Below are 25,737 nucleotides of genomic sequence, written 5' to 3'. Positions count from 1 at the left end.
ATAAAATAAACCCTGTGGCTTCATCCAATATAATGAAGTGTGAATTTTATGAGGCTGCACCTCCGGATGAGCATGTCCCCCTTTTGACGCTAACAGGGTTGAACAGGCAAATGTACTCAAATTCCCCCAAAATCACCCTGTTACTGTGTTCACAGAGCCAGCCTCTGAGCCACAGTCCACACGCTTCAGGACGAGCCTTTCTATGTCACAATTAAAAAGAGTCTTAGGTCTCTTGACTCTGGCTTTTGAAGGCACTTGTTCTTAAGTCTAAACTGAACTGTTCCAGATCAAAGGAGCAAGCAGCATAAAAGGGACGCTTAATTGTGATGCTAGACGGAGGATATACAAAAATCTTTGAGTAAGACAAGCTTTAACAAGACAATACCCTTGTGGCCATTCAAATACAACCAAACAATGCTCTGAAGAAGAGAATTTTAAAGCGTGATTGAGGTCTACAGTATGTATTTGTATCAACAACACTTGGAAGTAGAGATGATATCTCTAATCATCACAGTACATAATGTACTGATTTTTCAGTCCCACAATTATATTTGCCTGAAGTGAACCTTCCCTTTAGTAGATGATGATTCATTTTGTGCGTCTGTGTGTATGTGTGTGTTTGTGTTTAGAGATTCATGCACTTCATCTGATCATCAGCGTCGATTCAACTTGTGGGTGGATAGAAAGTACGGCTGAATTCAAAGGCTTATGTGCTTGTGTGTGTATTTGAGTGTGTGTGTGTGTGTGCGCGCGCGTGTGTGGGTGGATGTAAGGCGTGGTCTTACTGATGTATAGCCTGGAGGAACTTCCGCTGGTGTTTGCGAACTCTGCAGTGGTCGATCTTTTTCGCCATCTTGGTGTGTTTGTAGATGAGCCAGGTTTCCCGCAGCACGTTAGCCGCTGCATTCTTTATCTGCTCGCAGACAATAAACACACAGACACATTGTTAGCAACAGGTAGTCCTTGGCAGCAGGTTTGAGAACAGGGCTTGGCAAACCTGTTTCAAAGAGAAAGAGAACAAGGCTCTGTTTTCTGTGGCTACGGCCCTGTTTTCTCTGGCCCCAGCCATGTTCTGAAGGGCCCTTTTTGGGGGGGGCTTAGCCCTGTTCTCTGGCCCTTGCCCTGGTTTCTCTCTGGGGCCCCAGCCCTGTTTTCTTGGGCCCAGCCTTGATCTTTGGGGCCCAGCCCTGTTCTTTGGGGCCCAGCCCTGTTCTCTGGGGCCCTGTTCGTTCTCTTTCAGAGAGGTTTTCTCTGTCACTCTCTCTTTTTCCGTCCATTCTCCGTTGTCTCCTTGCAAAGATAAAAAAAAACAAAAAAAAAACTATACCATTTGTTTCGTCTTGGAGGCTGCCCTCATTCTCTCTGTCTCTCTCTACACACACCGGCTTGGTTGCCAGTGCTTTTCATGCGTGCATAAACAGCCTTCTCCTTAGGGAGATTTGGCAATGAGAACCAACAGGAGTCTCTCTCACACACACACACACACACACACACACACACACACACACACACACACGCACACACACACTTCTTTCCTCTCTTTATGCCACATTATATGTTAGACTAACTCAAATGGGCGTCATTATCTTGGCTGGTTGAAAGTAATTTATTACCGTAACACCGCAGTTCATTAAAACCAGTGATCTTCCATTTAATTATGGCAGCAACTGAAAGAAACAATGGTGGCATGAGTAGCTGCTCTTAAACTAGCTGTCAAAGACAATCCTCATCCCTGGAGAATAGACATATTAGAGAAATAGCCTATGTAATGATGTTCACTCATGGAACGCCTGATAGCCATCAGAGTTAAAAGCAAGATGGGTATTCTTCTCCAGTGTACTGGTCAGACATAGGCTTCAGTTGTTTTTCATTTGTCCCATATATAGGTGACATTCCTGTGATTTAATAAAAGACAACCAATAATAAAATAAATGTCACTGTAGGCTTCAGGTTGATTTCTATGTACAAGGATCAGGATTCAGTTACATTCATTTATATCTGCTCCACTATGTTTCATGTACTGTACATCGTTATAGGTTGCTCAGTAATTACAACACAGAGGTCTGACGCCCAGTCAAAAGAACGCGGGTGAATACCATAGAGAAGCGAGAAGGGAGAGGGCAGAGAGAATCTGTAAGGACATGAATCGAATGAGAGACTTCAAAGAGATGCCAAACACTGAACAAAGAACAATTATAGCCCAGTCTGAGGAGCACAAAAGACCCCGGCAGCTTGGCTAATCAGCAACTATCCAACGCAGTCAAGGACTCCTCACACACATACACGCCTACACATAAACACGTGCAGACAAACACACACTATTGGCCACAGATGAAGAGAGTAGGAGGCCCTGGGCCTTGCAGATGTGTTTTCAATGACACAGAGGAAGTCAAACCGAAAAGAGCTGATCCAATATACTATAGATGGTATATAAATAGTCATACAGCTCTTAATGACAGTTAACATTACAAATATATTAATTCTCGGCTTTATACAGTTAATCTACTGATAAGATAACTAAAATGAAGTATGTATATCTCATGTGAGTATAAAAAAAGATTATATAATATCTTCAGTTCACACGCCATGACCAATGTAATTGGGATGTAAAGCTATAGGGCTGGAGTATGAGGTAAAGCCTGATATCTCATGTGTGTATCAATAGGGTTACAGAACTCCCATCCATTTAGCCAGGACAGGCACTGACAGAGCTGCAAAGATCCTGAGGAGGCTTCATCCAAATGAAGACATTTGTTAGTGGGCCTACGGTGCTATCTGGACGGTAGTGTTGTATTTATTTAGATATTGTTTCAACATAAAATTTAGAGTCACAACTGCACTGCTTTAGAGGATATTTGCAACCAAACGTCAGTGATAGTAAAGAGTAAATCGTATCTCTAGTTCTACTCATGGGCCAGGTTACTGAAGAGCACATTCAATACCCTTCATATCTACAGGCCCATTGGTAAATTGATATGTCAAATCATATTTGTCAGTTCATTCATCACTGCAGGGTGAGCGAAATATGATGAATGATGGCATGTTGTCTCTGTCCAGCTCGCTCGCTGCGGAAGTTTTCAAACTTCCAACATCTGCAGCAGTATGAGCTGTTGCACTGCCTCAGGCCAGTTAATTAGACAAAGCTTCACCCTTAATTTAAAATCAGGAGGACTGCTCCACATGCAAATGACTGATAATATCACACTGTTAGTATTTTGCAGTTAATCCGCCCCACCACCCTCTTTATTTATCTTTCTCTATCCTCCTGGCTGTTAACGAAGAAACTGAGGAAATTCCATTTGCCAAAAAAACTCAACATAAGGCGCTAAAAATACTCCACACAAAAAAAAACCCGGCAGCAGCAGCAGCAGCTATTCCCGGACCATATGGCATGTAGTTGGGCAACCATGTATGGCTGGTTAGGGTCAAAGATCTGTTCTGGTTGCTCCCCTACACGGCACACCTTATGGCAGGTACATGAGAAATCTGTTAAGACGAGAGGTTCCCACAACTCAGCATGTTGAGTGGTTGATGTCATATTGTGGATTATAATTTAATCAGTACGAATGGAAATATTTTTTAATTGTCATTACAGACACGACCACATAGAAAATAAAAAAACTAAGCATTAAGCTCCGACACGTCTTTGTTGCTTAAACTAAAAAACAAAACAAATCCTGGATTTTTTCCCCTTCATTCTCCAAAGTGATGGAGACAGTTTTCTAACATGAGAGGCAAAGCCGAGGCACCTAACCCTTACATACCACCCTGGAGAGCCTTGATGACCTATGTATGCAATTAGTAGCCTGATTAGGAGCTGTAGTGCTACAGTGGAGCAGAAAACATAAACAAACAGACCAATTACCTTGGCAACAACCTCCCACCTCATCCATGTGCCACGGCAACATGTCGCCTAACCTGCTCTGACCTTCCCCTCTCGGACATAATGACACAGGGAAGAGACATGGCACACGCAGACAAGCAGACATGGTCACAGGACCATGAATGCACTAAATGCATAGGCGGCTGTGGAGAGCAGGGCCGTCCTTCGATCGAGGATCGGCGGTTCGATCCCCGGCTCCGCTAGTCGCATGTCGATGTGTCCTTGAGCAAGACAGTTAACCCCAAAATTGCTCCCGTAGCTGTGCCTGCGGTGTAGAAATGTGATAGAATCGGAGTTGTAAGTCGCTTTGGATAAAAGCGTCTGCTAAATGACTGTAATGTAAATAATAGTTGGCTTCCACTTATAAGTGTATGTATTTCGTGTGTCTCCTGAATGGGGTCAGATCTAGGCAGGGCTCCAGTCAAAAGAAGAGTTCAATTGGTGAAAAGTGTCAGAGAGATGTGTAAATGCCTTCACTGAGTGTCAAATACATTTTTGTCGCTGTCACAATACGTCCACACCTATAATAATCCATTTCGCTTGCGTGTGAATTAAAAGGCGGTCGGATGGAAGTTATTTTTACTGCGTGGAGTGAAAGCTAGCTTAGTAGGAATCTTCGGGGGTTAGATTGCTCCCATTTGACTAATGGTGTAAACATTGGAAGGCATTGCAGCACCTCCTCCTTGGCCAGAGCCCAGAGTGCACTCTGAATATTCAGCGGGCGAAGTTCTGAATATGCCACAGGGACTTCTAAAAGTGCTCTGATTTAACCAATCGTTCAGAGTGGAATCAGAATACACATTTGGAGTGCCAATTTATAGAAGGACGTAACATTTTCAACTTTGCAAAGCGGCTTAAAAAGCTTGAAATACAAATACTGACCTCAGAAACAGACATATTAACACAGTGAATTTGGCTTATGGCTTCAACGAATGGCATCTAATTGACATTGTAGTGCTATCAAAAGGAAGGACAAAATAATCCACTCCTCTGACTTAGGGCATACAGTAAGCGTGTCCTGCTTTTTCAGTGTCGGGAGTGCTCTTTGAATGTGCAAGGGGATGTTCTGACCTGATGAACTTCCAGCACTTCTCTGAATTAACCAATACTTCAGTATGGAGCCACAGTACACTGCTGAGACCAGTGTCATCCTTTTAAAAACACACTTCCAACACTCTGCATCAAGGCAACAAGTGTCCTGATTTCAAACATGAGCACTTGCAACCTCACACACATGGTCGACTTAAGGGCTATATGAACTGTTCAGATCAAAGGGAAAGGGACACTTCACTGAACGCTGCATGAAAATGAACCCTCTGCATTGAATGTGGAATGATGTTTTTAAAGTCCATCATTCTCCTTGATAAGATGATTAGGTCCTCTGCACCCAATCTGCACCACATACGATTTTAAGTTTTCAGCCTTTTCGGGTGCATCTAAAAATCTGATCTGAGGATGAAAGAAGAAAACGCAAATGAAAGAAAGTGAAATATTTTGAAGTGCGTGTCAGAGAGTGTCAAAAAAACACCACACTCATTTGAACTAAAAATGATCTGTGCGGTACACAGATGTCACAGGAAGTACGTTTTCTTGCGGTTTTAGGACTCTCTGTGCAACCACAACCAACACTTTTTCTTACATGACACACATGTAAAAACAAAGACAACAATGTCAAACACAGACGTTATTGACTACAGCAGCCACTGATTGGCATTTACTTGACATTGTTAGTAATCCTTCAAATGCTATTCCATGGACGTAGAAAGCCAGGGGATGTGCTTTTGTGTCTATTTGTGTGTGTTTGTGTTTGTGTGTGCATATACAATGACGGCAGGATGTAAAGTCTATCGTTGCATTATTCATTATAAAGCGTGAGTGATTTTATTCTCTTGTTACGATGATATGGCGGAGAATGGCTCCAGCCATGTAAATCAATGTGCAAACAACAGCTTCAATGATTGCTCTTTCAGTAATAGAGGGCAGGAGACAATTACCACCGCATAAACCGAAAACCCTTTGAAGGAAATGTCACGAAGGAGCATGCTGCATTGTGTTGAATAAAACTGCTGTATGACGCCTCCCTTACTTGGTGACTGGCTTTATTCAGAGAGTAGTTTACTTGATTGAGGAGAACATTCCCTTTAAAATGTATAGTATGATCCTCTCATTGATCTCGGGAGTGATCAAAATCAGTTTGAGCTATATTCATGCAATAAATATCATTGCAATTACTTCTAAAAGTTACAAAAAAACATCATTTTCCATTTAAAATCTGTTTTCAGAAGGGAAATTAGTGTGAGGCTGGTCCTTCATAAATATTTACAGTCACAATAACCAGCTACGGTGACAGAACTCCAACCAACCAGTGTCAGTTTTACTGTCACACCTGGACACCATGAGCTGCTAGTTAGAAAAGTTAGGAAGTTGAAACAGCTAAAGGACTAAATGAATTAACCATACAGCCTCTCCCACGTTTCCATTTGTTTAGCAGCAAACAAGAGTCTATAGCCATGTGAGTGACTCTGTTAGGCTTGAGCTATATGCAAACATCAGCATGCTAAAATGTGCTCACAATGTTAACATGCTGATGTCAAGTAGAAATATTTACACCATCTTTGTTGCTATTTAGCTCAAAACACAAAGTGCAGTCGAAGGGAATTTCTTTGCAATCCATCCAACAGTTAACAAGATGTTTCACTAAAAGCCAAAGATGTCCACTTGTTGGTGGCCTGAGAATAAATGTCAGGGAATTACCAAAGTCATTAGGATTCATCCTCTTGAAACCACAAATGTAATCATTATCATGCAATCCATCGAATAGTTGAGATATGACAGTCTGGAACCAACGTGGTGGATTGACTGACCCATCTAGCATTGATTAAAAAGTCTGTTCAACGTTTCTGTCGATATTCTATCCACACTGAAATCATTGATAACCCTACCGCGTTCAGTCACCCAGATACCCTGCTGCCATAATGTACCCTACATATTTGATATGGGAGCTATTTTTAAAACTTGGAACTTTCAACTGTATGAAAAATTAAAGAGAACCACAGGAAGGAGGGACTGAGTGATGGAGAGGAAGAGGCAGCGAGGGGGCAAGCACGAAGGGAAGGAGAGGGCAAAGGATGGAGGAGAGGAGAGAAGGTGACAGAAAGAAAGAGAGAGAGAGAGAGAGATAAAGAGAAAGAGAGAGAGAGAGATAAAGAGAAAGAGAGAGAGAGAAAGGGATTTACTGTAAGAGAGACAAATGTCAGAGGAGAGGGGAGGTGGTAGGGTGGAGGGATGGCCATGTGGGAGGAAAAAGATTGTCGATGGGAAGATAGAGAGGGACGGTAAGTGAGGGAGCAGAACAGAGAAGGCGAGAAACAGATGACCTTTTATTGCCTTCACTCACTCAAATAACATGGCACTCTGTCACAGCAATACAGGGTGAGAGTGTGATGTAGTAGTGGGGAAGGGTGAGGGAGGGGCAGTGAAAGAACAAGCCGCTCTCAACCGCCTTGTTTTCAACACCTGAAGGAATCTGAAAATATAGTATAAATTCACCCAGCGGACGATGACACATACAATAAAAACATACAAACTACTTTTATAAATACAGTTCTGTTGGAGTCCCAATAGTGGTGCACGCAGAGAACGTGTGCCTTCTCTCTATATTCATTCATTCACACCACACGAGCCTACACACCCTCTTGGTGAGTTGCGTGTCCATCATGAAGTTGTGCACGTGTTTCTCGGCCTTGGTCAGCTCCAGCTTCCTGGCTACCACGGCAACCACCAGAGCCGTACAGCCCGCACCCTGAGAGAGTGGAGAAAGGGAGGAGGAGGAGGAGGAGGAGGAGGAGGAGGAGGAGAAAACCGAGCACTGAGTCAGTCAGTTAAGAGGACGAATTGGTAAATTGGTGGCTTTCGTCCGGGGAATTAGCTCAGATGATTGAAGGGAGTGAGGACAAATGTGAGGAAGGGAGCCGTATGACAGAAGGAGAAGTGAATTGGAGAGGCGAGAGGATTAAGAGGGATAGCTCTGTTCCACATCCACACTTCCTCATGTTGAGCGGCACGCCAAGTCTATTTTCACTTCCAATCCATCTGGTGTGAGATCCCCTCTATATCGCCTCTATATTGAGCTGAAAAAGATCCTCTTTATAGAAGAAAAACACATCAAAGATTGACACCACCTAATATTATTTAATTGGATGCTGCCAATCTGAATTACATGGCGTCAGTTTTTTCCTGTCACCGGAGGCTCGAGGCCTGCAGGAAGTGTAAAAGTATGAAACACAGACTGGTTTGTCTGTATTCCAGCTCGGCCCACATGGGACATATGGCAAATTAATTTGGGAGAGAGTGACAGCAGTCTCTCAACCAGAAAGACATGCCTGAGAGGAGAAGAGGAGCAGAAACACGGGCAGGCAGACAGACTTAATTAACTTTCCGATTAGATACTGTTTTAAATGGGGCTGTTAGAGTGCTCACAGGTTCCTCTGAAGGGGCAAGCACTGAGAGGAAAAAAAAGATAAAGAGAGTGAAGAGCTATGAGTAAATATAAATGGGGACGGAAGGAAACATGGAGGGCGGTTGAATTGAGGAGGCTAGGGTGCGTGCACACAATAGGAGAAAGATGGAGAAGAAGGCAATGTTAATGAGGTCACTTATCTCCTGATAAGTAACAAATTAAGATTAAGTGTGTCAAATGGAAATGTGGGGAGGGAGAGAATAAAAAGATACAAGGAGAGAAACACGGTGAGTTAGAGAGGGAAAGCGAGGGATCATGCAACGTTTTCAAGCGTGTAAGAAATAGCCAAGACTCCGTCGTGCACACTCTTGAATGATAACACAGGTTTCCCAAAAATAACTTTGGCTGGATTCAGTGAAATGTAAGGCGCAAACGGGCATTAGTGCCCACGTCTACACACTCACCCACTCTATTTGTGTTTATTCAACAACTATGAATAAAATATGATGGAAAACCCTTTGAGCGTTCATACATGTCTGTGCTTTAGGGAAAAGAAGCCTCGACGAATTGCTTCAGTACAGTGTGTACAAGTGCAGACCTGCACGTATCCAACTGTGTGTATGCGTGTGCGCTCAAATTTGTCCTCATCAGTCACAAACAGTAGGGTGCTGATTGGTTTGTCATCGAAGGCTATATGTGTGCGTGTGCTCGAGTTTGTTTGTGTATATGCCGGCATCCATTTGATTTCAGCAGGGTTCCCTGTGCAATCTCCAGAGTGACACGGCTGATGATGGCTGTGCTGCTGTGATTTGTTTCATACGCCCGGGTTTCCCTCGCTTCCTCCACTACAGCGCAGCCATCTACGAAGCTGTCAGAAAAGGGGGAATCACCCATCTGTGCTTCTGTGTAACATCCACACACTACAGGTTTAAAAAACTGCATCTCTTTGAGCTTCATGCAGTGGAAAGTACTTTCCCCAAAGAGGTCAGCAGGAACACACAGAGAAAAGTGGGAAAGACATTTAACACAAAAAATGTGACATTTAATTTGCTCATTTAGAGAGCGCAGCACAAGCACTTAAGAGGCAGACAAAAGCACAAAATAGATGTGAAATGGCAGCTACTCTACATCTCGTCAACCTTCCAGAACGACAGTATATCAAGAGGCTGCAGACAAACACAAACACACAAACATACGCTATCACTTTACTTTAACCCCTGACCCCATTTGGAATTTATAAGCAGTATATAAACAGCTGATAAAAGGCTTATAACACATTATAATGGAGCTGTACGCAGATATAAGACAATGTATAAACATATATAACTGTGCCTATAAGACATATTATATAATTATAACTGTTTTACTATATCGTCATTCATTATCTGTTTATACACCAGCGTCCACTTTTACTGTAGTTCACAAATACGTGAATACATTCAACACTATCTGCTTACAACTACAGTATAATGTGTATATGCTGCCTATAAATGCTAAACGGGGAAGATATATATATATATAAATGAAATACAGACATTGTGATTTAGACAACACACACCTTTTTTGCTGTATATAAGAACAACAACATGTTGTGGCAGTCTACCACCATCCGCCCACCCACAACGACACACAAACACACACATACACACACATACACCTGGCCCACCCCCGGTAGCCTCGTGGTATATTCCCTCACTATTGGCCTTCATGTGTTGTCATAGTAACTACGTCGAGAATTTCCCCTATAGAAACTCATTACAATAATTCGCAAGCAAGAAAAAAAACAAAAACTCATATCCTGTTCTCTGCCCTCGACCTTTGACCCCTTTTAAAATTTTACTTTTCAATTTTCTCCCCGCTCCGCTTTCCCATGACCTGCTGCCCCTGGTCTCCCTCACCTTCTACCTGCATCCTCATTCCCTCTCAGATGATCAATGCAAATTCACCCCTTTTGAAGAGAGCAGTCCGAGTGTGTTTGTGTGACAGGAGAGGAGAGAGTGTGTGTGTGTGTGTGTGTGTGTGGGAGTCACAGTAAGAGTGTATGTCAAGCTCTGTGTCAGTGCTGTGTGGAGGATGAGGTCTGTAACAGTGGGCTTGGGATGTTCTGCATCCACCCCCTGGTGTGTGTCATTGTGAGTGTGTGTTACATTACAGTAAGAGTTGTACTCCAAAACACAGATTGGATGATTCATCCAGCAAATGGGGGTCTGTCAGTGTGTTTTTGTGCATGAATGTGTTTATTTACACATTTAATGGACTATACAGTAAAGAAAGTAGGTGAGCTGGCAAATACGGGGAGGCTGGACAGACACAGTGAGATATATAGACTCCAAAATGATCTATGTGACTCTATGATCCAGCCAGTGCTGCACACTCACACTACTGAGACTAAAAGTCAAATAGTTTCCAAAACGACACAAGTAATCACATTAAGTCAAGTACCTTTCTGTGTAAAATATTGGCAGATTTATGATTTTGAGAGTTATGTTGAGCGCTTTCTGATTTTCCCTCTTGATTTTGAACGACATTATACCCAACTCAGGTGAGCCCCCACTGTGAAGTGATTGTCATCCATTTAGCTACACACAGTCTTCTATTAATCACATACTCTCCCTTTTGGCAAAATAAAACATGTGCTGCATCGTGTCCCATGAGAGAAATATTACCAAGATATTATCATCATATTTTGAGCCCTATTTTTTCTTTCCTGACCTTATAAAGAATCTGCAAAAGTCATCAATTGACATTTTAATTCACTTGACATTTAGCTTTTGAGCTAATAAAAAAAATTGGAATTTTCTTGCATTTTAAATGACACGTATAGCCTCCAATTAACCAGAACAGTGAATGTTAAAGTGATGACATAGAACAAGTAGTGTCAACGTTATGTCAACGTTAATAAAGAGTTGATCAGTTGGATCAATTTCCCAAAAACTTGTGGTTATTTCAAATAGACGTTATAAATGAAGGAGAAAAGACCAGTAAGACAAAACATAAACAGACAGAAATAAATGAATAGTTTGAGGAGGGAAGAACACCTGTGAAGAGGATACAGGCGGCAGCTTATACACTGGTACTAACAGATGGACGATAGATAGAAATAAACACATGGCCTCAGGGAAGGAGAGAGGAAATGAGAGAGGGATAAATAGAAAGAGAGAGATGGAACTAGATAGCGCTATAGTGGTACGAAGAGAAAAATGAGAGCGAGAGAGAGTGGGAGGACATGGCACACTGAAAGGTGGGACCTTCATTATGCAATGAGGACAGACAGGGGAATAACATGCACACACACACAACCCCCTAACATGCTCTTGTTTGCACGCCTACACACCCAAAACACACAGAAGCACAGATGCAGGCTAATTCAAAGAGGATTGCCCGAATTACACAAATGGCAGAATTTCTCTCACAAATGACAGCATGCTCTCTAATCTGCTGACCTTTGAACGAGGCAAGGACAGCGCCAAGGGGAAGGGGAGCGAGAGAGAGAGAGAGAGAGAGAGGAAGAGAGAGACAGAGACAGAGAGACAGAGAGAGAGGAAGAGAGAGACAGAGACAGAGAGAGAGAGAGAGACAGAGAGACAGAGAGACAGAGAGAGAGAGGAAGAAAGAGACAGAGACACAGAGACAGAGAGAGAGAGAGAGAGGGAGAAACAGAGACAGAGACAGAGAGACAGAGACAGAGACAGAGAGACAGAGAGAGAAAGAGAGAGAGAGAGAGAGGAAGAGAGGGAGGGAATGTACTGACCATGATTCCTGTGAGCAGACAGACTCCTTTGCCACAGTAGGTGTGAGGAACCATGTCTCCATAGCCGATGGACAAGAAAGTGATGGAGATGAGCCACATGGCTCCCAGGAAGTTACTGGTCACATCCTGGGCATCATGATACCTAAAGGAAACAGGAAACACCGTCCGCGTTCGGAGGACAAAGTCAGTCAATAGTAAAATACATAAATAAAGAAAAATAAAAACATCACTGTCTGCGAATGTGGGCGTCAAACCTCCAACACGTGACCTTTTTTTTGTTGCTGAACACAACACATAAACAGCAGCTCTGGCCGCATTCATTCCTGTACCCTGTGCACAACACTGTTGCCATAGCAACCGCATGTGGTGCAGATCTAACACAAAGTTGTTTTCACAAAAACTAGAAACGTCAAATTTTAGCCTTGGATGTTGGCAAAAGGGACATTTGCTGTGAGCGCTCTATTTTCTAGCCTAAAGAGGAACACGCTCCGCATTCACATATTTGCACCACGTCTGAAGCAGTTTAACTGAGTCTCATGTGATAATTGTTTTGATAATTGGGTTTGGAGAGGAGAGGAAATGCCAATTAAACTTGGATGTAGACCAAACAAAGCAGCTGGGCAACGATGCATCTAATCAAGCTAATTAACCAACTGACATTTTTCCATATTTCCATGATTATCTCCAAAAGCATTTAAACTCACAAAAGGGATGGTCACTTATTCATTTATAAATACATTTCTACTCTCTATGACAACTGAGCAAACTCAGGACACAATTATATTACAAAATGGACATACGAAGTAACAACTCCATCGCCTGGATCAAATTAAGTGTACAACTGACGAGAAAGCCCCATAAACTGAATTCTAAAGATGGATCATGTTGCACACACGTCCGCGATTATATTTCCTGCCAAATGAATTGAATTGCTCAGTTGAATTCCTCGTCCAATCACAGCCCGTCAGTCCGTCACTCCGTCTCATGCACGCACACCATGAATAAACACGACAAATACAATCTAACCAGCTTCGCAACTCACCTCTCGCACACTCGTACGGTCCAGGCAGCGATGATCCACAGAGAGATGCTGAAGACCAGCAGCACCGTCCCGGGGCAGATCGTCATGAGGGTTTTCATTACAAACCGTGTGTTAAAATGCACCTGCAATACACACACACACACAAGGACACACACTCAGTGTAGCACAGCTGATAGATGACAATGTTATACACGTTTTTTGATGGGCTACTGCGTAGCTCTGAATCCTCATCCTGCTCACCGTTTCCCACCCAGACTTGGTGTTTTACTAATTAGTTTTCTGAGTAGCTTTTGATAGCGGCAGTTCTCTGTGAATCTCCACTGTAATTGGAGTCAAGATCGGGGCTCGCCCTCTGACTCGGGTCAAGCTATACAGTGTCTTTGAGTAATTGGCCTTTTTCAATGTAGTTTTTACCCGTGGCTCATTTGTCATCAACTTCTGGCAGATGGATGATCTGAGAGCAGCGGTTGAGCCCTGGAAGGGTTAAGCAGCTGATAAATGAGTTGTCATGCTAGAGCTACACTTCAGTGTCAGCTTCACCTCCTCCACAGCACTGTGACCTGAGGGTCAGAATAGTGCCATCACAGATACACTCACAACCTGCTAAATGACCCATCTAAAATCGACTCCATCTCTCCCGCCGTCCTCCTCTGTCTTGCACTTTGCAAATTTGCCACCACACGCTACATCCCTTCTTCCTGATTCTACAATAATGTGTTTATCGTTTGAAGTGATTACAAACGTGGCAAACACAATCATTTATTGCACGGCTTGCACACATTTCTCCGCACTCGTATTGCAATCTCATTCGACTCCTTTTCATGCTCCATTTGAACCGTACGCAATATCTTGTTCTCATTTCATGCTCCCATCTCACATTGTATTATAAAAAGATCCACCACAGCTTACATCTAAGTCTCCATCTACAGCGATGACAATGGAGCGGAAGGGCAATTGAACTGCTAGATGAAAAGAAACAGGGTGGCTAGAAGGACAGAAGGAAGGACTTGTTAGAGAGATAGAGGCCAAGAATGAAAGGGACATGGTGGACACAGATTTAATTCTGAAGAGAGAGCTCTTGACCTTAATACCTTTACAACCCCCTCGCCTCTCTCTCTCTCGCAGAAGCTTTAATAACCACACTTTTTAAATGCACTGTGCATATACACACACACACACACCTGCAAGCACTAAACCCTTCTGACCTTATTTAGGGCGCCTATACTCCTGGAGGAGGCGTCTGTGAAGAGCTTGCTGTGCAGGAGCATGACTCTGGCGATGAGGTAGAGGCGCAGGAACATGGGCACGCTCAACACCATGTCCAGGTCAGCCTCGGCATGCGACGGCGCGTACGAGAAGGCCAGCCGCGCCCGCCACTGAAACTTAAAGTCCCCTGGCACTGGATGCACCGCAGACACCAGCAGCTCCAGAGAGATCAGCAGAACCCTCTCCATGGTCATGGCGATGCGCCAGTCGTCAGCTCCGTTATCGATGACAAACAGCTGCGAGGACAGGAAGGACATGAGGAGAGTTAAAAGAGGGAAGGAGTTACACATGTTTTAATGCGCCACTGTGTACACTTTTCATCATGATCCTCTGCTGGCACAGTCCACTCATCAGTACAGCTGACTGATCTTTTGATTAAAGGGACAAGCAGCAATTTAGAGTAAATGTCTCTTTCCTGAGATGTAAAACAGCATCCATCTAATCAGTAATCTATTCAGTCTCTCCACAGTGATTTGGCTCATTTCCATGTACCCTACAAGTCTCACTAAAATGAAACCAAAGTCATCTCAAGCAGCAAAACAGGCTCCTAATTATAACAATCACAATATTTAAAAAACAAACAAAAACACGACCACTTCCGGTGTCATGAGCATGTGCCTCACATTGTTACTTTAATTGCAGTTTTCCGTCCCTGTATGTTGATGTTTTGTATTCGTAATTGCTGTGGTTACTCTTGATATTGTTGCCAAAGCTGCTGATATAGGGAAGTGATAAGAGCAGGGTTTCATTACAGGGGCGATCCTCCTTTCCTTACGGTGCTGACAGGAACTGGGTGTGGGGGGTGTGTGGGGGGGGGGAGGAGAAGGCAGTGGAAAGAGATGGATGAAGAGCAGAGGAAATGAGGAGATAAAGATAGGAAGTCAGTAAATTTCAGGAAATGTCAGTAATTTTTTCTAGGGCAGTAGAATAATGATGATCTTGCACACAGAAATTGTTTTAAGGATTTTCTAGATATTCATATCTGGATACCTCATATAAATCAAGAAGACTTGAACTTGATTGTACAATATTCTTGACTGTTTGGTTTGCAACGGAAACAGGATTGGATTTCAATTTAGCCGTGAAATTACTATTATTAAAATATAATATAATTTTTAGGTCTCAGTTATGAATAAAAATGTCTTCAGTGGAGATTCTTGCAGTGGACAACAAAGGTTAAAGAGAGAAAGAGACGCACAACATCCTAAAAAGGAAGGCCCGGGCACAGTGAGAGAATGAGGAACTCCCCTGCTGTAAAGCAGCAGATGCTGCTGCCTCGACAAACAGCTGGTGCTAACAATTGCTCTTTACCATATGATTCATCTCGAGGGCTTTTAGTCCACACAAACGTTTATTTTGGAAAACTACGATCACAGGTCAAACGTTAGAACAAGCGGGCATGACAGCCAGCCGCTCTGTGTCATAGCCAACTATTCACTGTCAGAGGGAAGGCAGACTGAAGCTCTGCCACTTCCTCAACCATCTTTGGATACACACACTGAGTGTTTCCCTGGTTCTGCTGTGCACGTAATCAACATGTGTGCACACACATATGTAGCCTACGCACGCGCCCGAGTCATTGTGTAAGCCGTCATTTGAACCGAGGGTCAAACGCTGCCCGTATTCTTTAATGATTTCAGTGAGCGTGCATGTGTGTGCGTGTGTGTACTGTACTTGTGTGTATTTGTGTATGCCTGAGTGAGTTTGAGGAAGAGTGTGCAGACCCAGCCTCGTCATGGTGACTGTTGCCAAGGCGACAACATCAAAGAGCAGCCAAGCTTAATTAGGATCCCCAGTGAGAGAGAGAGAGAGAGAGAGAGAGAGAGAGAGAGAGAGGGGGGGGGGAAGTCAAAAAGAGAGAAACGCAGTGAGAGAGACGAGTCAAGAAGAAAGAAAAAGGAGATCTGGGGAGTAAGAGGGAGAGGTGTGTGACAGCGAGTGAAGAGGTACAGAGAGGAAAGCACAGACAGGTTGTCTAACACTTGCAAAGGTTTGTGTGTGTGTGTGTGTGTGTGTGTGTGTGTGTGTGTGTGTGTAGAGTCACATTTTGGGCACATAAATGAGTCGCAGTCAGATTGTAGGGACTCACGTCCTATTTGGGGACACAATGCTGGTTACCATGAGGTAAGCCACTGAATTTAAGGGTTGAGACTTGTTTTATGGATAAATATATTAGATGGATAATAGTTATGGTAACTCTCCAGGAAATGAATGCAAGTCAACGCAGTGTCCTCCTAAGTGATAAAAATGAGTTTGTGTGTGTGCTTGTTTGAGAGTAGGACACCACACATGTATATTCATTCATACTTCAGATCATTGCTTTTTGTCTGCAAACCAGTCATTATTCATCCAGCCCTGTCTCTCTTTTTCTCCTCCCTGTTTTTCCTCCCTCACTCCCCGTCCTCCTCTCTCTGAATGACATGTCTCCAAATCAAAACAGAGGTGATCCAGTTTCTTGCCACTGAAGGAAATGAGCGGCTCTCCCTTCCTCCTCCCTCCCGTCCCCTCCTGTCCTCCCTCGCGCTCCTGCTGTTGGTCTTTTCCTGGCTAAATCGCCATGAGGAAGGGATAAATAATTAAATTCCATTAGGAAAGTCATCTGTCAATGGGAGTGAGTGAGTGCCACTGGCCCTACATGACTAGGACAGAGGGAGGGAATGATGGTGGAGCGGATGAGAAGAGGAAAAGGAGGTAGGGATTGTCTATCTATGTATGTGTGTGTGTGTGTGTGTGTGTGTGAGAGGGAGTTCAAACGCATGAGAAAAAAGGGAAGAAGGTCAGGGAACAGCAAAGCTAAGTAAACTGGGACATAAAGAACAAGCCCACGGGGAAAATGAACAAGATCATGGTAAATCCTCTGTTATTTTCTTAATTTTAACAAAACGTGGCATCACAGGGCAGAGGGGCAAGGAAAGGCAACAGAAAGCGGACAAGACAGAAGGAGGGCAAAAACAGGAAGAGGAAAAGACAAACAAAAAGCAGGCCACTGGGAGAGTATGGAGGCAAAAAAAAAAATAAAATGTATAAATGTGTGAAAATGACCAAAGATAGGCTGAGGTCTTTTCACAGGTGGAGGTGTGATGTCTAAGAGAAGACTCTCCACCTCAAGTGTCCTCTACTTCTACATCTGCAACCTGCCGGATGGACTTGTCACCCCGCTATCTTTCCCCTCCAGCCTTCCTTCCATCCATCCACCCATGCCTCGACCCCTTCCAGAGTCCGCGGCCATCGTACCTTGGTAATCGTGTTAAGTCCCTGATTGCAGATGCCTCTCATCACGGAACCAGACACAGTGCTGGCCAGTCTCTGCCAAGCGAGCAAGCGAGACATGCAGAGGCACACAATTTTACACACATGCACACACACGTCACGTGCATACACACATCCAGACGGCCGGTCGAGCTCTCAAAAAAGACGTAGATGCAGGCAAATCAGCCTCAAATCGGCATTACTCATGGGGAGAAAAGAAACCTCAGTCTGGGATGGAGACGGCTCTAATCACTGAAGAACACTGTGACAGAGGGAACACTGAAAAGCATGCACGCATATAACACACATAGACACACCTCTGGGAAATGTTTGGGTCCTACAGCATGGAAATTCCTGGAGCAGGCAGAAAATAACTGGGACGAGCTAAACACACACACAAGCAGAGATTCACACAGATATACGCAAATATGCAGAGAGGGTAACACGCTTTCCTCGACTGTAATTGCAGCTCTGCGGGAACACCCTCGGGACTGTTTCTACGCAGACAACAGCGGAAAGGACGGAGAGAGGGTGTCATGGAAGTGAAAAGGAAGTGTTGGAAAGTGTAAGATATGAGGAAAGGTTCACTGTTTTGGTTCGTGCATAAGCGATGTTGCCTAGCTTGCAACTAGAAAGTCTAAAAATAGCAACGAAGAGAGAGTGAAGAAAGGATTCCACCAGTGGTGTCTTGAGACCAGGAATCTCCTTCAGTCAATACGAAAAACAAACCGTTTCTAAAAATGGCCAGAGGCTGGTAAGACACAAATGGCATCCGAAAACATTTCTTTGAAATGAGCGGGTGAAATGCTTCTTTCATGTCTACAATCTAAGGAGGATGCTGTGGTTTATACCTCAGTCTCATTTTCTATTCTATTACAGTTCCCAGGGCGGATGTATGTTATGCAGAGTTTGCAGAACACGACATCGTGAAATGTCCGTCCAAGTATGTCTCAGGACTGCAGGTTCACTTGAAAGAAGACAATCCTTTTTTAGAAAACTAGCGCTCACTTTATTTTCCTAATACCATCTGCCTGCCTTGAGTGGCTGTGAGTGCCAAGCTGGTGTCTTCCTGATGAATGAACTGCTTCTAAAATCCTTTAAAAGTAACTGAATAACAAAGTTCACCAATGCTTAAAGTGCACTAATGGACTGGAGAAATATCTGTTTCTCACACATTCTCTGAGAGTTTCTATTTGATTAGATTCAACAACAATTCAATTCTTGCCTTTCAAGTCTGAATCTCTTGCTCAAGTATGAGCTTAAAATTAATCTTTTCGTTCAGTTTCTTGCTGTAGGAAATGTGTGTGTGTGTATGTGTGAAGAAATAAAGAGAAGGCCACTGGAGATGGCAGATTAGTGACATACTCAACAGACCAGAACATCAATCACATGAATGTGCGTGAATGGACGTCCGTGGATGCTACACAAAACACATGAAAGCTATCTGCAGATAGTTTTTTTTAAGCAAACATTTAGCTTGGTTTTGGCCCTATTTATAATGTATCCTTCTAATTGGCCACTTGGAAACTGTGGTTCATCGTTACAGCTGTCTTTAGAGTGTTTTTCTTGGTTCATCATAGATAGACCAATGATATTTCAACCCTCAGACTCCATTATTCCTGACCAATGTTATTCACTCGGGTACAATGTTAACTCAAACTAATGGTGTGTGGTTGCACAGATTGGACAGTCAATCACAGCTCTCTCAAAAAGCCCCCTGAGTTCACGGTGGTGATAACAATCTCAAACTCTAATAATATCTGTAAGATAATTGTCTCAATATGTCATCTGGTGTGTAAACACAGTAACAAAGAATCAGTGACGCAATCTTACAAAGAAGCAAACAGTCAGTGTTTCATTTTTTAATCTTATGCAGAGAAAAGTGGGCGTGTATACACACAGTATAAAATGAATAAATATGGCCTGAGCAAAATACCACAATAAGATAATGTATCTTGTCTGGTTAAAGTTTCTCTGTCCCAAAACCCTTGTGAATATATATTTAAGGACTATTTTTTTTCAAGCATATATTCAAATCTGGCCCCCACATTACCCACAGTGCAACTTGAAAGCCGACAGTGCAGAGGTTTGGGTGTGTTATGCTAATAGCGGCTAATGTAGCTCCCCCCCCCCCCCCCGGATTCTTTATTTATTTTTTCTAACCTTGTAGTCTTCCGACTCCACCGACGCCGACTCAAGTTACATCACCTGAGGCAGACTTTATGTAGCTCCCTCTGGAGCCACAAAAAGCTCTATACTGTTACAAACGTACTCCCCAACACTTGTTAACATATGTTGACGTGTGCTCCCCTTTGAGGACAATATGAGTTCAGTTAAACCTGTGCAACTCATTGTTTTCTGAAGAAATCTTAATACAACCACTCATAAGAAAAAAATCTTAATCATCTGAACCTGTAGATGTGTAGGAACAAACTGTTCTGTTAAGAACTGAAATGATTAATTCTAGACTGCTTTTAAATAAAATGTCAAAACCTTTTTCACCGAGCCAGAGCCAGCGGGGTCTGATGGCCACTTGCAGTCCAATCTTGTGCTTTTATGCAAATTGGAAATACCAGCCGGAACACCGACTATCTGAAGAAGCACTTGAGAGATGTACATTTTTGTCAAGGTTTGAGATATTATCAGGACGAAGACATTCACCCAAAGAGGTAAAGGAAGAGAAAGTACATTCCCTTTTTTTACTTTAAGCTTTGTCCTTTAGTATCAGCATTTCACCAATTTGCATGTCTTGTTGTAATAATGGAGTTGAATTATTACGATCACTGCTTTATGAACGTATGTAATAGCTATAGGCTGACGATCAAAATGTAGAGTTATTAAATAATTGGAAGAATATATTTGTTGTATCAATGAAGAAAATTCCTATTATGAAACACTAAAACATCTAGAATTCATGTATCATTATTGTATTGAATGGAATTATTAATGTATCCCCAAAATGTTTATATTTCTTTTTTACAGATAATATAGTAAAGGGTCTCAGACCCATCTGCACTGATACATGGATACAATCTGATAATAAATTGTTAATATGTGATGATGAGATGGTAATTATAAGGATGATGTATTTTTGTTACAGTCAGAACCCCGGCTGCATATTGTACAAGTTTAAGGAGGATTGTTGAGATTAGTTTGCTCAAAGAAGTATGTGAGAACAACAGAGAGAACGTGATAGGCTTTATCAAATTTGGTAAGAATCAGAAGCCATCCCAGTGAAATGTTGGAACATGACAAAATGTAACATTTGGGTATTTCAACAGCAATTATCTTACTGTCAAATAATTTAGAGGAGTTGGCAATGTGCTAGTTTGTGCTCCACTGATTTAATCTAAACATGCAGTAAACTAAAGAAAGTTATAGAAGATGTTTTGTGTTCCAAGTTATCATTTGTTGTAATTTTTGACAACAAATGTGCTTCACAGAAATGCAATGTTGTCACTTCAAATTAAAACGTCCTCATGTCAGCTCATTTTTCACTGTAACAAAACCATATAAATGAGACACACGTTTGCTTTACGTTTATGTCGGTTACAGCATTTAGTTTATACTGAAAACAATTTTCTCTCTTCTACAAGAACTAGATATGGAATTATTTTCTTTGATGGCAGTGAACAAGGCTATAATCTGTGATGATTAACAATGAATTCACTACATTCTAGATTGTTTGAGCACAATTGGTTTGAGTTGTCCCCTGACAGATTAGAAGAAACAGTGAAGATGAAAAGAGAGGAGGAAGAGGCGAGAAACATCAAAAAGATTAAGGCAGAGAAGAAAGATGCGAGAGACAAAAGAGAGGGAAAACATAAAAGGAAAAAACAAAAACAAAAAACAGACGGTGAGGGGTTTTAGGCGGAGAGAAAAGCAGGCGAGTGTTAAAGTACAACAGGAGAAGGGTACAGGTGAGAAGCTGAATGCTGAGTAACGAGGCAGGAGAGGAGTCAGGAAGAAAGGATGTGAAACCCAACAACACAATTTAATTGAGGCCCGGTAGAGGACGAGAAGGAGACAGATCTAATCGGATAATGACGAAGAAGCAGCAGGAGAAAGAAAGAAAAAAGAGAGAAAAAGAGAAGCACACTGATGGTGGTAAACAGAAAGTACTGTGAGATAAAAGACATGAGGAGGGAGAGAGAAATGGATATCAGTGTGAGAGAGAGAAAGGTGGTATAAATGCCAGTTAAACCCGATAACATCAATCTGATCTCTAGCGTCGTCTGTGCAAATGTAGCCTGTAGGTGTGTGTGTGTGTGTGTGTGTGTGTGTGTGTGTGTGTGTGTGTGTGCGTGCGCGCACACGCATGTGTATATGTTTGTGTGTGCGTGCATGTAATATCCTGTTACATGCTGGGCAAAATGCTCCAGCAGAGTGTGTCATAATCTGAGAATGAGATCTTTATTGAACAATGCCTTTCATTTCACACAGCGTTTCTGTTTGAAGCATCCAAAAGCAGAGACAAACTGGCACTTCTTATGCTGCTCATGTATATAGCCTAAGCAAACAGGCTCGGCGCCAGCAGGCAGGTACTGAATAGTAACATGAACATGCATTTAATGAAACACGTGTATGGTTGTAGGTGTAGCCTACATATATGAAAGCATGCACTCTAGGATGCTGCACACAGGGCTTTGAAGCAAATATTATATAGTGGCCAAACGGTGTGGAATTACAATTTCCAGGTCCGCCACATGATGCATTTGGGCCCAAAAAGAGTTTCTCCTATAGACTTACATTGGGAAAGAGACGTCTGTAACTCAGCGGATCATTTTTTTAATGGAATCAACTTCCCAGTACAAACACTTGAATGGCCCGTACACTTAAAGCATTAGGTCTTGAAGTTGTAAAATGTACTAATAGCTGAATCCAGAGTTATTTTTATATTTCTCCGTTCATGTGAATAAGCCCGAGAACAGGGCTGGACCGAGGGCTGGGAGGCGGGGTTAAAGGAAACGCTAGTGCGCTTGCTCTATGGGCCCCATGTATACGCAATAGCAGAGTGTTAAGTAGCAGACTCCAAATGGATGAAAAGTTTCTACGTAACTGCTGGATACGTAAATAAGCAACTGTTTGCTGACAAATTTACAATATGAACTTTGTTCTGCTGCCACCAAGTAGCCAAAAAACATGTTAACTGCAGGTTTATTAAGGAGCATTCAGCAACAGTTTAAAGGATAATTCCAGTTTATTATACCGTAGTTCTTTTTTTTCATTCCTATTGGTAATCATGACATTGTATTAAATTAGATAAATAGATATTTAGTAAAAAAAAAAGAAACTTTAAGATGTATTAAACTTCCTGTTTCAACTTCCAAACCCATTGTGCATTGGGGGAACTATTACCAGCATTTCAGGTGTGCTCAACTTCGGTCTGACATAAAGTGGTTGAAACCTAAATTATCTGACTGCAATGTCAGTGTGTTCCCGGATTTCAGCAATTTTTGTGAGTAGAGTGTCATCACAATAGAAATTACGGCCAAAACGGTAAAAATACTTTTACATTCTTACCATCCTTACTTAAAATCAAAGTGATATTCAATCCCAACATCACCTCCCCCACCTTGCTACAATTCCCCCCCATACCTCCACAGCCCGCCTCCCCTAACTCCTACCCTCATTTATCAACTGAAGATCTTTTTTCTCTCTCTGTCCGCCTTACAGTATTCATTTTTTCTTATCCTGATGGTGTTAGTGTGCCTGTCACGTGTGGCAGCCACGGTGTGCGTGGGAGGAGGACTGACTCCGTATGTGATTGTGACATCAAACTTGTGAGCAGAAACGAGGGCTCTTTTATCAATGAATGCTGAACAATATACACAAACACTCGCATCATCTGGCATCTTATTACACAGCGCCTGCCCATTACAGACTGATTGCCAGTCTATCAGCCCCTGTGTATGTCAGTGAATAAGCAATGGCCATCTAGTTATTGATCCACAGACGGAGAGCCTAAACCTAAGAGCAGAATGCATCAGAATCTCCATCACAACTGGAACTGTAATAGACATTTCCAGCAACATCCAATCTGTGATGTAATGAAAAAAAAGTCCCAGCATTAAACTAATATGTGGTGAGATGGATGAGTGTTGCTCAGTGGTTTAGCTGGTGGGAGTAATAGCTGGTGTGGGGGCACTCATTGGGTCCGACTCCCGCAAGGCTCCCATAAATAGTCAATGTGCATAGATTGCAAATGGCTTCAGATGGAAACCTTGGGCTAAATGACCGTGGTACCATTATATTAGTGAAATGACAAACAGCAAAACAGATATCAAGAAGCATGAAAGCATTTCTGATCGATTGTTTCAGCTGTACAAGAGGTTGCTGCTATGTGTGTTTGTGTGCCTTGCGTGTGTGTTTTTCTGTTTATGTGTCGATTCATCTGCCAAATGACAGGGTTGTTATTGGCTGAGTGTATATTTAACAATTCAATGCGTATCTACTCGATGCAAAGCCATGCAGACTGTTTTGTCAATCCCACTAAGACCCTCATTAAAGTCATTAATTGGCTGGATAATGTACTGTGGACAGAGCTCAGATGTGCCTCTGCTTAAATATTTATAAAAAAAACACTTCTAAACAAAAAGGTGAAGACATTAAAGAAGCATTCGTTATTTTGGGAAATGTGCTTTCTTGCCAAGAGTTAGATGAGAAGATTTATAGCACTCTCATATCCCTCCCTTAAATATGAAGCTACAACCAGCAATGCGTTAGCTTAGCTTAGCATAAAGCAGCTAGCTTGGCTCTCTCCAAAGGTAGCGTATGGTGCGTTCCAATATCAATACTACCATACAATTTAGTATGCCAGAAAAAAGGTTTAGTATGTCCCAATACATAGTTTGTCAAAAGCACTATGCCAAAAATACCAGGATGTCCTATTGCATCCAATTGCATTTTGCAGTATGCAAGCCAGCATGATTTCCTTGCTTTTCTGATCCACAATCCTCAGCGGAAGATACGTCACATCAACTGAGAGAGGAGACAGATGAAACCCTGATGACAGCTCACTGACTCTATCTACGGCAGGGGTCACCAACCTTTTTTAAACTGAGAGCTACTTCAAGGGTACCGAGTAGGACGAAGGGCTACTTATTTGATACGAACTTCCTGAATAACAAAATTTCACAGATCACCTTAATAATAATAATAATAATATATGTGAAGAGACTGTTTGATCACATGTCAGTTAATTATTCCTCACAATAATTATTAATAATGATTTCCACAACAATGATGGTATAGCTACACATACACAGCAAAATTGGTAGTGTTAATTGGTGTTAATTTTCCAGTGACAAATATTTTGAGTTGATCAGTGTTGATTTGGGTGTTCCTTTAGCACTTGCAGTGCTGAAATAGCTCTGGGGGCGGAGTTCTTGCAGCGAGTTAACGTAAAGCTCTCCTGACTGAGTTACTTACACATCCGGTTGTAACGCGCACTTTCTTCTTGAACTCACGGTGACGGTGAAGAAAACTCGGTGTCCGGAATATACTATTTCAGAAGGTAAGAACAAATATATTTACTTAACCAGGCTGTTTATCTTCATATGAAATGATGTGTTAACGTCAAGTGTGGTGTGACGTGATATATGTCATTGAAGCTGGTGGCTAATAGCTAACTAGCTAATACAAATTTAGGTTAAGATGCTAGCTAGCAAGCAGTTCACTTCGTCAATTAAGGGGCATTTTCTCTGGTAGAACGTCAAATGTATTGCTTCGCTAAGTGTGTTTCAATGTTATTCAGATGGCCAAAGTTAAATGGTTTTGCTATTCGGAAGTGAATTATTGTTAATGCAATATAGCTAATATAGCTAACGTTCAATGTTAGCTAACGTTAAAAATCAGTCAATATGTCTGGTAAACACTGGTGTCCAAACCGGCCGAGCATATTTAATTACAGGCCAAAATAATAAATAGCCTTTTGTATTTCAGTACATTTCTTTGAGAATATGTATGCCGCATTATTTTGCAATCACAAATGTGACTATCCACCATGACAGGACAGAAACGGGAGTTTCGCGGCACTGCCGTCTCAGGACTTTACGTTACTAGTTTCGCGGCACTGCCGTCTCGAA

General features: G+C 42.3%; 1 protein-coding gene across 1 annotated transcript in view; it reads right to left on the bottom strand.

Annotated features, from left to right (window-relative positions):
* Positions 1-25,737, bottom strand: part of kcnn3 (potassium intermediate/small conductance calcium-activated channel, subfamily N, member 3) — a 53,642-nt gene that overhangs the window by 4,260 nt on the left and 23,645 nt on the right. Inside the window, exons 3-7 of the mRNA XM_076109656.1 lie at positions 14,341-14,637; positions 13,136-13,257; positions 12,094-12,235; positions 7,575-7,685; positions 786-913 (exon numbers count right to left, since the gene is read on the bottom strand). Of these exons, the coding sequence (XP_075965771.1) occupies positions 786-913; positions 7,575-7,685; positions 12,094-12,235; positions 13,136-13,257; positions 14,341-14,637 (800 nt within the window). The remainder of the gene's footprint in view (positions 1-785; positions 914-7,574; positions 7,686-12,093; positions 12,236-13,135; positions 13,258-14,340; positions 14,638-25,737) is intronic.

Source organism: Anarhichas minor, unplaced genomic scaffold, assembly GCF_050575085.1.
Source record: "Anarhichas minor isolate MPS153535 unplaced genomic scaffold, ASM5057508v1 ptg000041l, whole genome shotgun sequence".
NCBI classification, from domain to species: domain Eukaryota; kingdom Metazoa; phylum Chordata; class Actinopteri; order Perciformes; family Anarhichadidae; genus Anarhichas; species Anarhichas minor.
This window is presented reverse-complemented; position numbering and strand designations above follow the sequence as displayed.